Source organism: Chelonus insularis, unplaced genomic scaffold, assembly GCF_013357705.1.
Source record: "Chelonus insularis isolate UGA/USDA-ARS -01 unplaced genomic scaffold, ASM1335770v1 contig_33_pilon, whole genome shotgun sequence".
NCBI lineage: Eukaryota > Metazoa > Arthropoda > Insecta > Hymenoptera > Braconidae > Chelonus > Chelonus insularis.
Genome location: NW_023276506.1, coordinates 244,715 through 258,897, shown reverse-complemented (window position 1 = coordinate 258,897; position 14,183 = coordinate 244,715). Strand labels below are relative to the sequence as shown.

Below are 14,183 nucleotides of genomic sequence, written 5' to 3'. Positions count from 1 at the left end.
CTTTGGTTTAGACCGATTGATCCACTTCCAAATTTATATTTAAGACCGTTATATGAAGAAATGATTGCCCTTCACTGCAAATCGCAGTGTTTTATTCAAAAACACTGTACGTGTTTTATTTTAATATATGTACGTGCATTTTTATGAATAGTTTTGAAATTATATGCCTCGTGTGCATTATTTTGTGTCAATGATGCATTGATACATTTTGTTTTAATACACTGTAATACATTAAATATATAATACATTTAGGTGTTTCATTTCAAAACACATTGAACATATTAATTCAAAACGTATGAAATGCATAATTTATATACTAATAAAATGCTCATCCTGTTTATTTTGTATTTGTATGTTTCTGTAGGATTGAACTTTTTAAAGGTAAAATATAATAATATTCCAAAGAGATTATACAAATATCTACATTTTTCTTATTATAATATAATTTTTTATTTCCATTTATCATTAAAAAAATTCACATCTTTCATGATTAATGAGTAGTACAAAAGTTTTATTATCTAAATTAACTCGTAATAGTGGGTGAGGAAACAATAGGTCATCAGCTCCAAGTAATATTTGTTGGACTGTGGCTATAGGCTTTAACACTTGATAAGAATTAAGATTTCTATTATAACAGATTGTTTCTAATTTTAAGATTACAAAAAAAATTTTGCTATCATAAACGCAGATATCCAGTATTTCACCAAATTCTAGTGGAAGATCTTCATTACAACTTAACAAAATAATGCTGCCTTTCTTAAAAATCGCTCCATAAATGGCCACTTTTGGAGACACCATTATTGAACATGTTTCCTGAAGTTCATGTGGTATTAATGGATATAGCAATGAGGCATATTTGTAGTGTGTGAAATAATGATTTAGACCAGGAACAATTATTTTACTTTCGTGTAAAAACAGTTTTGAAGATTGACCTGGATTAGAAAAAAGGCGAGAACAAATACGACTTTGGTGTCTATAGATCATGGTTAAAGGCATGTTTTTGAAGTTGCGAACAACTGGTACAAGTGATTTGAAATAAGCGTGGGCAGATTCGAATCTGAAGCACCAGTGTTGTCTTGGAGGTCCAAATAATCTTATACATCGTGGAACGTGCGTTAAAAAATGTGTTTTTGGTATTATACTATTCGGATACAGCCCATTGAAACGTGTTATAAATATATCGATCATCCTACTTAATAAATCTACTGAATCCCTACTTATTTGATATGCTAAACATAAATTCATAACTTGTAGTAGTAAACTAAAACAGTCGATTCGGTCATTGAGATCTTCTCCGTCATTATCAACTAATTGGAGAATTAAAAATGGAAGTGTATGAGCAAGTACAAAAGTTTGAGCGGCACTTTGTCGCAAAACGTCATCAAGATCCTTTAATTGGATTTCAGCGGGTTTATCTCGATTGAAATGACCATAATTGAATGTAGACAGTTTTATATTAAAATTGTTAATCGTGAAAAGTTCGTTTTGAACAATGCAATACTTCAAAAATAATCTTATATTCTGCTCAACAATTCCTTCAAGAAGGATATGCATGCAGTCTATTGGTAAACATTGTGTTACATCAAAGTAAGGTATGTTTACAACTGGACTCACACCATTTATACCATACGATAATTGCCAGTATTTTTTCGCGGCTTTCGTGATACCTGGCTCGTTGATATCATTTAAATATTGCATGTGTAAATCTTTATTCCGCAGTAGTTGCTCATTTTCAAAAGGATTTAGTTTTAATACATCTTTTGTTACCATACACAAACGACATGGTCGATATGCAGCCACAGATTCTTTAAAACCGGCCATCAAAGCTGATGCAGGTGTATCTCCTAGAATGTTCAATAATGAGCCTTTGTAATTTTTCCTTACTCCGTTAACATACATATTTAAACCTTCTGTTCGTAATATTTCAATATCATCGATGAAAGGTCTCAAAATTTTTTCTAAGGCATTCGGTTCTTTCAAATATATTGTTTTAACAATGGCATACAATTGAACGGTGTTGTTTGAAGATCGTAACTCGGGCTTAATATTTAGAAGAGTCCAATAAAACATTGCTAACTTCTGATTTTTAGAACTAGCTCCTGAAGGGTTGGTAATCCCCACATCATCGTAATATAACGATATTGCTAAAGAGTTTTTATTATTACGAAAAAACTCATTTTCTCGATAATATGAACCGTCCAACACTGTACGGTATACACTTGGGTCATGATCGAGAGGATTGTCTATATGCAATCTAACTTCATCGTTCATTAACAGATTAGTTAAATTTTCCAGAAAAGGAACAATGTATGCACAATGTGTAACTTCACATAAGTCTCTAGAAATTGTAGAAAGCCTCTTTTTTTGTTTCCATTGCCATTTTGACGAAATCTTAACTTCTGTAGCTTGTACCATGCGCATTTCTTCAATTAAAAATTTATCAAGAGTAGATTTTGATTGTAATATAGAAAAGAGTGTAGTTGATGGATACTCTTCCATACATATAGTGTTAACATCGTCTATTGAAAGCATGTGACTTACAGGATCTGTTTTCTTTTGACATTCTTCCTGTAAAATGGTTAAAATGACATCAAAGATATTATCCTTCTTTCATAAAAAATTAATTCAAAAGAAATCATAGCCCAGCGATTAAATATTACAATTGGTTACTATGAAAATGTATTTGAACAATTCAGAAAATATCTGCTATAATACTCACCAATATTATTGATAAATAAACATCTACCAGTGAAGTGATTCCGTTAATGACCTGATCTATTGATGTCTGAGAAATTTTACAGTTTTCTCTTATATCTATTATTAATTTAGCAGCATACCATTGAAGATTCTTCATTGTAGCATATTCAGCTCTTTCTGTCATTCCTGATTTATTAAGACAAATAAAGTTATTACAAGGGTTGCATCTGGCGTGATTGTAACGATTAAAATTGATAAAGTGATCTACGTGCACTCACAAAGTACATTAGAATTTTGCTTACCTTCTTCATCATTTAATTCATCTCTAACTCCAAAATCTTGTTCTTGCTGTCCATTATCATGTACTAATGGTCTTTCATCAAGAATTGTTGAAAGTGTTGGATGTTTTCTGTAAACATGCTGCTGAAAAGATTTCCATTTGGTGTAAATTGCTCCACATCCATCCTCTGCACAGCTAACTTTAAAACGCTGATCAAGTTGGTGATATCGCACTACATGTTTTAATAAAGTGATTTTCGAATAACATTTGAAAAAACACATTGTGCATTTAATAAAAATATTGTCTCCATTCATTTTCAATAACTAATCAGCTGACATATACATAAGTGTTACTCACTGTCATAACCAAACTTTTTAAGGTTATATCTACATAAAATACTAAGTTTCTTTTTGATTAATAAAACTAATTTCATAAAAATTTTCATTACATGGATGAATGTGTTGATGTAATTAGATTATGTTTCCAAATAATTTAATCAAATTTTTCGAATAGCTATCCGGAAATCGTGCTCACTGTCACAACGTTTACAGGACGCGTTAAAGTTTGCGCAAGTTTCTGCGCACAGTCCCAGTTACCGTGTTTAACCGCACAAACGTGGAACGCGTGGGTCTTACTTTACATACAAAGAAATCTAGTAAAATCAGTGATCGAATGAAAATCTAATTGAAAGTGAAACGAAATAAAAAATGGAAAAGAAAATCTTCTGTGCAATTTTGGGTAGGTGTAAATGTGTAAAATTTATCAGCTTAAAGACTATTTCTGACAAAGAAATAGTAAAAAATAAACTGTTAGAGCTTTGTGTACGAGACTCGTCATTAAAAGCATCGCTCGAGAACAAAGAAATCATTTTGCAAAAAAAGATGTTGATGCTGGAATTCATGTTGATATTGAAGACGCCGAAGAAATTAATAATCTAGATAATATCAACGTTTTATTAGTGCCAATTTACCAAGAATTTATTATCCCATCGACATCTCAAAGTTGTGCAGCTGAAGAATTGGCGGGAAATAGTGAGGTTAAAGTTGTGTATACCGAACCTTTTATGGCGTCCGTTGATGTACAACATAAATTTTATCCTGATCATGCGGAAACTGATAAAGAAAACGATATTGAGGTAAGAAAAAATCATAATCGCTTTTATTGTTTAGTAATATTCGCATGTTGCAATGTTGTATCTTCATGAATTATTGTTTTGTTCATAGGTTGATAATGTGTCAAATGAAAATTTTTCTGAGAGTGAAAGGAAAAAATTATCTGACATACCAAAATCTAAAAATCTAAAACCGCATGAAATCACCTTACCTAAATTAACAATTGACATAGAAAATAAAATCAAATCTCATGGTGTCTTGGCTTCTAATACATATATAATAAGCTTTTGGGGAAATTACTTATGGGAAATTACTGATACTAAACCTTCATCAGAAGATTATGCTAACTTTGCAACCCAAATAACGACTAAATTCCCTGAACTACGTGGTGGTGCTGGTGGAATAGTAAGTAAAGATTTTTCAACAAATGTGATGATTCAAGTTTAATAGCTTATAGTTGCATTATTCTACTAATGGATTTTCTATTTATGATAACAAATTTTGTTTCATTTTAAGGGTATTGTTAGAAAACAATTGAGTGCGTGGATTCGTAACCACCGGGCCTATTTAAAAACACAAGCCGCCAAAAGAGATAAAGATGGAAAGATACTTTCAAGAGCATCCGTAGAGGTGAAAGAAATGTAAGTTTTCTTCGAGAACTCAATAATTAATCATTAATCTCTTCATTGTAATGAATGATAAATGTAAATATTAAAATTAATGTTACTTAATTGTTAATCATTATTAGAATTGCTATTCCAATTAAGAAATTTTTCATTCTTACTTTAAGAATAACTTAATACAAAATTATGTAGACCCAAACAAGCTTTTTTCAATTAATGAGAAACAGACTATTATTATTAATTTTTTAGAATTTTCCAAAAAACCTTGCGTTTTTACTATATTTAACATACTTTCTAATTCAAAATCACTTATGGATCAAGCTATAGTTAAAATGCTGTGAAATTACAGAAATCAAATAGACGACGCTGATATCCAAAGAGCACTGAGAGAACTACAAAAAAATCATAGCGAAAGAAACTTACCACACGTGAAAAAGTTATTAAAAATAACTTTGCCTCAAAGACACCAATGGATTTAAAATGAAGCTAAATCAATCGAAAATATAGTTGAACTATATCCTCAACTGAAGGTTTATAATCTAGTACGTATAAAATGTCTTTTTGTATAATAATACAAAAGTATCAAGGTATAAAATATGAAAGTATTACAACAATAACATTTTTTTAATCGCTTTTTTTTAGATTCTTTTTGAATTTTGTGCAATGAAAAATTTGAGTCTTGACGATTTAAATACAAACGCTAATTTTATGTTTCAAAAACTATTAGAATGTTATCGAATTGGCGAAATTACAGATGAATCTAAATACCAGGTTTTGTCAAAATTATATGGAGAATTATCAAGAAAAGTAAACAAAAATGCAATACCGTTATTTAAATTGAACCAAGTGAGTTATTAATTCACAATCAATATTAAAAATTTTCGAAAATAATTGATTAAGTAAAAAGATATCATTTGAATTGCTCTTTAAAGAAGGTATCATTACAGGTTAATTCTTCTATTGAAGACATTGAAGCTGGTCCAGGCGAATCTCCTAGGTGTGTGATTTATATGGATGAAGGAAGAATTGCAGTGGCATACGTTGTAGCAGACAATAAGACGCAGGTGAAGATGAAATCACCGACAATGGAAAACATCGTTGTTTGTTTAATGTCGACTTATTATGTTTGGCATGTAAAATATCCTTCTCCATACAAAAATATATTACAATATATTGATAACGCTTTGTTAGGCACATCCGTTCAAGCTAATCAGGTAATTTCAAGATTCATTAGAAAAAGAGATGCTATTGTTCAGGAAACACAAAAAGACTCTGCAGAAAACGAACACTCTTAATAAATTTTCTCAAATGTTAACTTCCTTTGAATATTCACTTTCCGCTGATACTTCTCATAAATTGATTACAACCTATGTTATTGAAAATATTGTAGCTACAATTATATTAATATGTTTCAATATTTAACAAGAAAGTTTTATAAAATAGGTTTTACTGACATATCATAAATAAATGAATATATTTTACAAATTTTTCGGATTTCATTTTATCCTGTACATTAATAATATCTTTTATTTATAAGACAGAACGCACTAAAGTTACTAAATATTATGTGCATTAAAGTAAATCTCATTAGTGCATAGTTCTAATGCAGTGTATGTGTTTTGAAATTTTTAATGCACGTTGAAGTGACTAAAAAGCTACTACAACAATTAATGCACTTCAAGCAAATTAAAGTCAAACACTTCGATTTGCAGTGTTAGTACAGGTGTTTATGTGGATATTCCTGGAGAAGATCGGCTGAAAAAAGTAAGAGCATTTCTGCTTATAGGAACGTGCGATGCCTCGGCATGTGCTGATTTTTTGAACCATAATCAATTTAATGGTCATTTTGGCTGCATAAAGTGTCTATCAAAAGGATATTCCATATCAGGAGATACATTCGGCAATACTCATATTTATCCGTATGAAGGAGAAGATATTACAGGAGATATTATTACAGGAAACGTTATGACAGTGCGTACCAAAGAAAGTCATGAAGATGATGTTACCACGGCAATGAAATCTGGTAATGTGACGAATGGTGTTAAAGGTCCGTCTATTATCAGTATATTAATGCCTGATATGATTAGAGGCACTGCCATAGACGTTATGCATAATGTGTATTTAGGGTGTTGTAAACGTATGACAGAATTACTTGTTGATAGTTCACATCGATATTTTGAATTTTCATTATATGAACCCATTGGAATAATTGATAGAAGAATTCTAGAGATTAAACCTCCTGGCCTTTTGAAAAGTATGCCGCAATCTTTGAAACATTATAAATACTGGAAAGCGTGGTTTTTCTACTATTCAGTACCAGTATTGCACGATTTAATGATACCGAAATATTTCACTCACTATTTACAATTTGTTCAAGGCATTTATATATTAAATCAGAGCAGTGTAAGTCTTGAAATGTTACAAAACGGTAAAAATTATTAACAGCATTTGTGTCAAAGTTTCAAGTGTTATATGATCCACGCTATATGTCATTCAATGTTCATTCGTTGCTATATTTGCCTGATATGGTAAGAGATTTAGGGCCATTGTGGGTGACTTCATATTTTCCTTTCGAGGACTTATTAGGAACAATGTTGAGATATGTACATAGAACGCGGCACATTGGACTTCAAATTTACACTAAAATTGCAGACAATCAAATTATGAGTGATAAAATGCAATACATCGGTGAACAATCACAAATTGGTCAATTTTGTATAAGTATGATGACAGCAGGCAAACGAATAAATCCAGAAAATCGTATTGATAGAAATTTATATATTTTAGGAAAAATTATGCATTTAAGAGAATTTCCTAATCTTATTCGCGAAGCCTTTACTCGATCAGGTGTACATTACGATAATAGTTATAATTTATGTACATTCTTCAAACTTAAAAAAGGTAATCAAATTATTTACGCGGAACGTGACCGAAGCAATAAAAAATTTATTTCTCACTGTATAGTTTTAATTGTCAGCAAAAAAAACAAATAGGGTTTGTGAAGCGATTTATCAAGCTATGTAATTGTAGCGTCACCAGATGTAAAGAAATTTGGGATAATTCAATATTTTATGCACTAGTTCAGAAAATTAGAACATCGACACCTTTAGAACGTCTTCAAATATGATAATCCAAAGGCCAATTGTACATGACGTAAATGATCAAGTTCCCATAAACCATATCAAGCAATACATTAGTGCAGATTCACCAGTACAATTGATATCTTTAAATTCGATAATAAGTTTATGTTCTGTCGTACAAGCAAATGATGAAATTTTTTAGAAACGTTAGATAATTTAGTTGAGTATGATCAATGAATAAATATATATGCTTTTAATTTTAAAATTATCATTTTCTGTTTGTAAATATGTGTATTAAATAAAAAAGTTCATAAAATGAAATATTTCTTGTTATTTTAAATTTTTAAGAGATTTCTTTTTACTTACATTATGTGTCAAATCAACAATTACAAATTGATGTTGATTAAGGTTATTCGATCATTAAGCGAATTTAAAGATTAATCTATAAAAATTGCAAAAGTGATAGCTAATAATTCAAAGAATTCAAGTTTGCTTTATCAATAAATATCACCGTTTAGTTTAGCAAAAATAAATGTATAAAGTTCAATTAAAAGTTAGGTTGAACACTAAACCCAATGGCACCAATAATTTCATATTTCTCGTAAACAAAACGGTCAAAAGTTTTATAATTTTGTAATAAATCAATTCTAATTGTCAAGTTTTATTTAATATGAAATATTGTCATTTATCTTTAAATTAAATTTTAACATAAGTTTTCCCTATACTATACTATTGTTCATGATCGAACAACCTTAATCGCTTAAATACCTAAGAAATAATAATGAATGTTTGTCTATAGCCTCATGTGCTTTGCCGCCTATAAGGCCATCTTTCTTTTGTCTGAAAATTTTCCGTCGTATGCCCGTGTGTATAGCTAAATCTATGGCCATTCAAATCTTTTCCTCAAATTTAGCCATCATAGGCCCGTATGTGTTTCCGTTAATAATATTTACAGACTTTACGGCCATCATATACCCTTTGGAAAGCCGGACGGCCGGTGTTCGCCCGTTAGAAAATCATCATTTATTTTTACTCGGGTTTTCTCCCTTGAAAAATAAACACAATGTAAACGATAATAATTAGTTTACCATCAACTCATATCCAATAGAATGAAATAAATAGATGAGTATTAAACATGATTATTCGTATTTACGGAAAATCGAATACGATTTTGCCATATTACTGGACTTTTCTGTCAAATTCATAAAAAATGTGCAAATTTATCATCTACAGTAGCGGTAGATACTTGGCGCCACGCACACATTTGCCGTCTCTCTCGATTTTAATTGATTTTTTCAAGCATTATTAGTAAAATGACGTTCCACATGATGGAATGAGGAAATTATTAATCGCGAAGTAACTATAACAGAATGAAATTTTTATTAATATTCGAGTTCTTCCAACAGCAAATTTTGTGTTTTACGAAAATAAAATTACAAACCATGTGAAATGAATGGAATCCTATTATTTTTGTTTATAAAAATTGTATTTGTTATAAACATTAAAGAACAGGATATATGCAATATATTTGAGTTCTTCCAACACGTAATTATTTCTTTTGCTAAAATTGAGTTACGGACTATGTAAAATGTATGGAATCATACTTCTCTTGTTTGTAACAATTGAATTTGTTGTGAAGGAACAGAAATTAAATCTTACAATAGAATTCAAATTATTTCCTTTTATCTTCAATACTTACGTATATATTTTTTTTATGAACTTGATCACATAGCAATTGGTTTTTGGTATTGGGTTATTCGTGGACGAAGTCGTAAGAATCTGCTAGTACTTTTCTATTTCAGGGAAACCGTAGGAAGAACAGAAAAGAACAGAATTGAAATGTGTGAAAAACGGATTTAGGGGCATAGCCTAATCTGTTTCTTAATAAATACTCAATAGATATATCTCGTTTTGAATTTGAATGAAAATTAATGATCACTTTTGATTCTATATTCTATATAACTTTCGAGTATAGAGTACTGTATTACTCGGTGCTGTAAATGTAAGCCGCGAGAGCGCGCTAGTTGGACGAAAGGGCAATAGTTGGACAAGGGGTAAAATGTGCAAGTGACTTAGCGCCGAGTATCTACCGCTACTCTACATACTCCCAATGTATAAATTGAACGAATGAACAATTTATTCCCTTTCTAACAGTAATATTCATAAGAAGTATGAATAATAATATTAATTTATGAATTATTTTAGATTCGGAATAATGTAATACATCAATTTATTCAATTTTGTTATAAAAATAATAATATTTATTTATAACTTATTAAAAAATATAAGGAATGTGATACAATGAAAGATACTATGATAAATAGCAGCTATGAAATAAATTTGTATCAGGCGGGAAGTTTTAGAGGACAGCATCTCACACAATCTGATAAGTATTTTTCATTGACCATAATCGTATTTATTTTCCATAGCCAAGCCAAGATTTTTTGATATCCTTCAAACACTTGAAAAAATATTTGAATAAGTTTCATGCTAATCAATGTTTGTTGACATTTTAATCAATCATTCAATTGACAATTTTTCGAACATACTTTTTTGGTTCTTTTGACAGATTAACTGACTATTATCCACTTGAAACAAATGGCGCAATACACTCATGTCAATTCGGAAAATTTTTTTACAATTATCGCACTCACCATTAGTGTTACGTATCAATTTCAAATTCAAAAAAATAACTGTTAACTATATGATTTATTCATAATAAATAAACTCAATGTTCAGTCTACTTAAGAGTTTATTTATTATTAATAAAATATATTATTTACAAATATATATTGTTACGCCGCGACTACCTCACATCATTTCGTATTGGAATTATGCTGACGGTGATGTCCTTACGCCTGTGTCTCGAGACTCAGAGCAGCTATTTCAATTCTTTTTCTCAAGCGCAGTAAACACCTTCACGATGCACTACTTTCATATTTGATAATTCATGCATGTTTTTTTTTAGTCAGTAGAAAGGAAGCCTTGATCGAAGTAGAAACAAAAACTATTAGAATCAATAGAAGGATGAGAAATAGAATATAATCAATAAGATAATAGAATTCAATTATAAATAGAAATAATTGTTCACCTATAATATTAGTGTAAACCAGTTAAGTGTAACTAAGTTTAAGCGAATTAATAAATTTGTGACCTCTTAAAATAAAATCTGTGTTTACAAATTAATTAAAATCCTGAAAACTATCCACGGCATAACAAAATTGGTGGCAGCGGTGGCATCTCAAATCAGTTGAAATCGGAATACGTGAAATTATTAAAGGATAAAATGACAATAATAACACTCCTGTAAGTAAAATTATTGTGCATACTTGAATACATATGACAGAAAACGCATTCTCGGAATACAGAGAAAATCAAAATAACGATCATTTTGATACGGACGACTCCAACGAGTCTACAGAAGATTTAAACGAATTTCGAGAAATTCAAATAACTGAAAACGCGATGGAAGCTCGGATGACGGAACTTATAAATGCAGTACAATCATTGCAAAGTCAATTAATTACACTAAACACGAAAGTCGAAAGTATAAACACGCCGTCTAATAATTATACATCAGACCACGTCACAGATGATCGTGCATCTACAACGCACGATAGCGTCGCGACGTCAACTGATATAAAAAATTTAAAACAACAACTCGAATTAATTACAGAATTTGAAGGTAACAACATAGCAGTTAAAACTTTTATTTTTGAAATAAAATCAATTGTCGATGATCTACCGGAAGATCAAAAAAATACATTTATTCGATTGGTAATTGCAAAAAAGATTATTAAGAATGCACGGAAAGCGATCGACGGACACGATATTAGATCTTCAGACGATTTATATCAAGTTTTACGCAATAACTTCGGTGAATGTAAATCATACGATATCGCCGTTCTCGAGAGAAGCCAATGTCAACAAGGATCAGACAAAATATCACTCTATAACAAACGATTTACTGAATGTCATCTTAATATTAAAAGGGCATGTCGAGTACGAAAAAAAAGATCGCGCTGTTATTTTAGCAAATGACAAAAAACAGGGGCTGATACAATACATTCGTGGTCTGAAACCAAGTATCAGATTATTCGTTAAAGCTGGGAAACCTACAACGATTCGAGAAGCGCAGAATCTAGCATTGAAAACGGAAAAGGAAGAAGAAATATCGCGCATAGTATATAAAACTTCGAATCACGAAAGCAAAAGAAATATTAACAGAAACTCGAATAATCCAAATAAAAATTTGAAAACTTCTGACACAGAAATGCAAAAGAATATGACGCAAATAAAAAAAAGATCTCCTTGTCATGGATGTGGCAGTTTGGAACACATTGTGAGTCGAGAATAAGTTCGGACAGCGATATCATTCATTCCTGGCAAATACTGGAGCAGCCGTCAACGTCATCAAATCAAAATGTACTGTAGGACTACCAGTTAGGAAGACGTGGGCACAGCTTACAGGCATCAATTCTACGCCTGTAAATTGTACACAGGAATGCAAAATTACAATAGATAACGTCGATCATATTTTTCTCGTAGTTCCGAACGATTTTCCCTTGGATGAAGATGGGATTGCTGGTCGTCCATTCCTCGAAAAAGCAGATGCTATAATTCTTGCAAAAAGAAGGGCAATTATTTTAAATAGGAAAATACCCGAACTGAAAATGTTAAAAATAGAAACCGAGAAATCAAGTAATTATTCGATTGAAAGAAGCGAACTTTTGAGGGAAAAAACACGTCTTAACCACATTTTGATGAGAAGGCTGAGGAAGCTATATGGGACATAATAGACCCATATCAGGATGTATACGACCTACCAGGGGACTTTTTACCAGGCACTGATTTAGGGGACCACCCTCTCGAAACGATAGACGAAATTCCGGTCTTTGTAAAACAATATCGATATCCACCTGGACAACTGGAAGAAATTCTGAGACAAGTAAAAGAAATGAAAGAAAAAGGTTTAACTGAGGACTCAGACTCTCCATACAATTCACCACTGTAGATTGTTCCAAAAAAAAGTGATGCATCAGGAAAACAGAAGTGGCGGGTTGTAGTAGACTATCGAAAATTAAACGACAAAACTCGTGCAGATGCTTATTCTATACCAAAAAATAGAAGAAATTCTGGATCAACTGGGCAATGCTCGCTACTTTTTAGCCTTCGATTTAGCCAGCGGGTTTCACCAAATCCCGATGAAGAAGGAACATCGACATAAGACGGCCTTTAGCACTCCTCAAGGCCACTATCACTTTGTCAGAATGCCTTTTGGGTTGTAAAATAGTCCTTCAACCATTCAGAGAATCATGGACAAGGCCCTGAGAGGATTAATCGGGAAAATATGCTTTGTTTATCTGGACGATGTCATCATATATGGATCAACATTAGAGGAACACAATAATAAATTGCGTATTTTTCTACAGAGAATGAGAGAGGTTAACCTCAAACTACAACCTGATAAGTGTGAATATTTGAAACCTGAATTACAGTTCCTGGGTCATGTCATTACGAAAGATGGTGTGAAGCCCAACCCTGAAAAATGTAAAAGTGTCCGAGAATTCCCTCGTCCGAAAAATACATAAAATATCGAACAATTTTTGGGACTCTCGGGCTATTACAGGAAGTTTATTAAAGACTACAGTAGAAAAGCAAAACCATTAACACAACTATTGAAGAAAGATGTACCCTGGGTATGGGGAGCTGACCAAGAAAAGGCATTCACGATTCTCAAGGAAGAATTAAGCAGTAGTCCAATCCTGGCATACCCAGATTTTCCAAAAGAGTTTACCCTAACGAATGATGTTTCTGGTGTTGCAATAGGTGGAATACTGTCACAAGAAAAAGATGGGAAAGAACATCCAATATCCTATACCAGTCGAGTATTGAATGCTGCTGAACAACGCTATTCAACGATTGAAAAAGAACTACTAGCAGTAGTATGGTGTGTGAAACATTTTCGCCCATATTTGTATGGTTGCAAGTTCAAGATAATAACCGATCACAGGCCACTAGTTTGGTTAATGAATCTAAAAGATCCCCATTCACGCTTAGCTCAATGGAGGATCATGCTAGAAGATTATAACTACGGAATTGTCTACAAGAAGGGCATTCCAAACACGAATGCCGATGCACTATCGAGGAACCCAGTACTAGCATACCAGAAGAAAAAGAATACGAATTTAGCCAACAAGAAAAGAAAAGAAATAGAAAGAGAAGAATCAGAGAATCAAGTTAAGAGACGAAAGAAGCTGAGTGAACCTCAAGCAGTAAATAAAGAAAGGAAAGTAGAAGATAAAGAAGAGAAAAAGAATACAGAAAATGTTCTACAACCGGAATTAGCCTCGCGAGCGAAGCTAGGAAAACATATTATCTTGACGAATGA

General features: G+C 31.7%; 3 protein-coding genes across 3 annotated transcripts; 2 read left to right on the top strand and 1 right to left on the bottom strand.

The window, feature by feature from the left end:
* Positions 1-465: 465 nt before the first annotated feature.
* Positions 466-3,793, bottom strand: LOC118066374 (uncharacterized). The gene is made up of 3 exons (XM_035082363.1): positions 3,000-3,793; positions 2,720-2,883; positions 466-2,568 (listed from the first exon to the last, which is right to left on the bottom strand). Exons 1-3 carry the CDS (start codon positions 3,289-3,291, stop codon positions 466-468), a joined length of 2,559 nt encoding a protein of 852 aa, XP_034938254.1. The 5' UTR covers positions 3,292-3,793.
* LOC118066373 (uncharacterized) lies at positions 3,685-5,203 on the top strand. The gene is made up of 4 exons (XM_035082362.1): positions 3,685-3,715; positions 3,793-4,112; positions 4,606-4,730; positions 5,062-5,203. The coding sequence occupies exons 1-4, from the start codon at positions 3,685-3,687 to the stop codon at positions 5,189-5,191; spliced, it is 606 nt and encodes a 201-aa protein (XP_034938253.1). The 3' UTR covers positions 5,192-5,203.
* LOC118066363 (uncharacterized) lies at positions 5,196-6,073 on the top strand. The gene is made up of 3 exons (XM_035082356.1): positions 5,196-5,254; positions 5,355-5,558; positions 5,660-6,073. Exons 2-3 carry the CDS (start codon positions 5,376-5,378, stop codon positions 6,005-6,007), a joined length of 531 nt encoding a protein of 176 aa, XP_034938247.1. The 5' UTR covers positions 5,196-5,254; positions 5,355-5,375; the 3' UTR covers positions 6,008-6,073.
* Positions 6,074-14,183: the final 8,110 nt, after the last annotated feature.

Coding starts and splice junctions, on each gene's coding strand:
- LOC118066363 (XM_035082356.1), top strand. CDS start 5,376: ATGAAAAATTTGAGTCTTGACGATTTAAATACAAACGCTAATTTTATG. Junction 5,559..5,659: donor CGTTATTTAAATTGAACCAA/GTGAGTTATTAA, acceptor GTATCATTACAG/GTTAATTCTTCTATTGAAGA.
- LOC118066373 (XM_035082362.1), top strand. CDS start 3,685: ATGGAAAAGAAAATCTTCTGTGCAATTTTGG. Junction 3,716..3,792: donor AATCTTCTGTGCAATTTTGG/GTAGGTGTAAAT, acceptor AAACTGTTAGAG/CTTTGTGTACGAGACTCGTC. Junction 4,731..5,061: donor TCCGTAGAGGTGAAAGAAAT/GTAAGTTTTCTT, acceptor GTGAAATTACAG/AAATCAAATAGACGACGCTG.
- LOC118066374 (XM_035082363.1), bottom strand. CDS start 3,291: ATGAATGGAGACAATATTTTTATTAAATGCACAATGTGTTTTTTCAAA. Junction 2,884..2,999: donor TGAATTAAATGATGAAGAAG/GTAAGCAAAATT, acceptor TTAATAAATCAG/GAATGACAGAAAGAGCTGAA. Junction 2,569..2,719: donor TTTATTTATCAATAATATTG/GTGAGTATTATA, acceptor ACCATTTTACAG/GAAGAATGTCAAAAGAAAAC.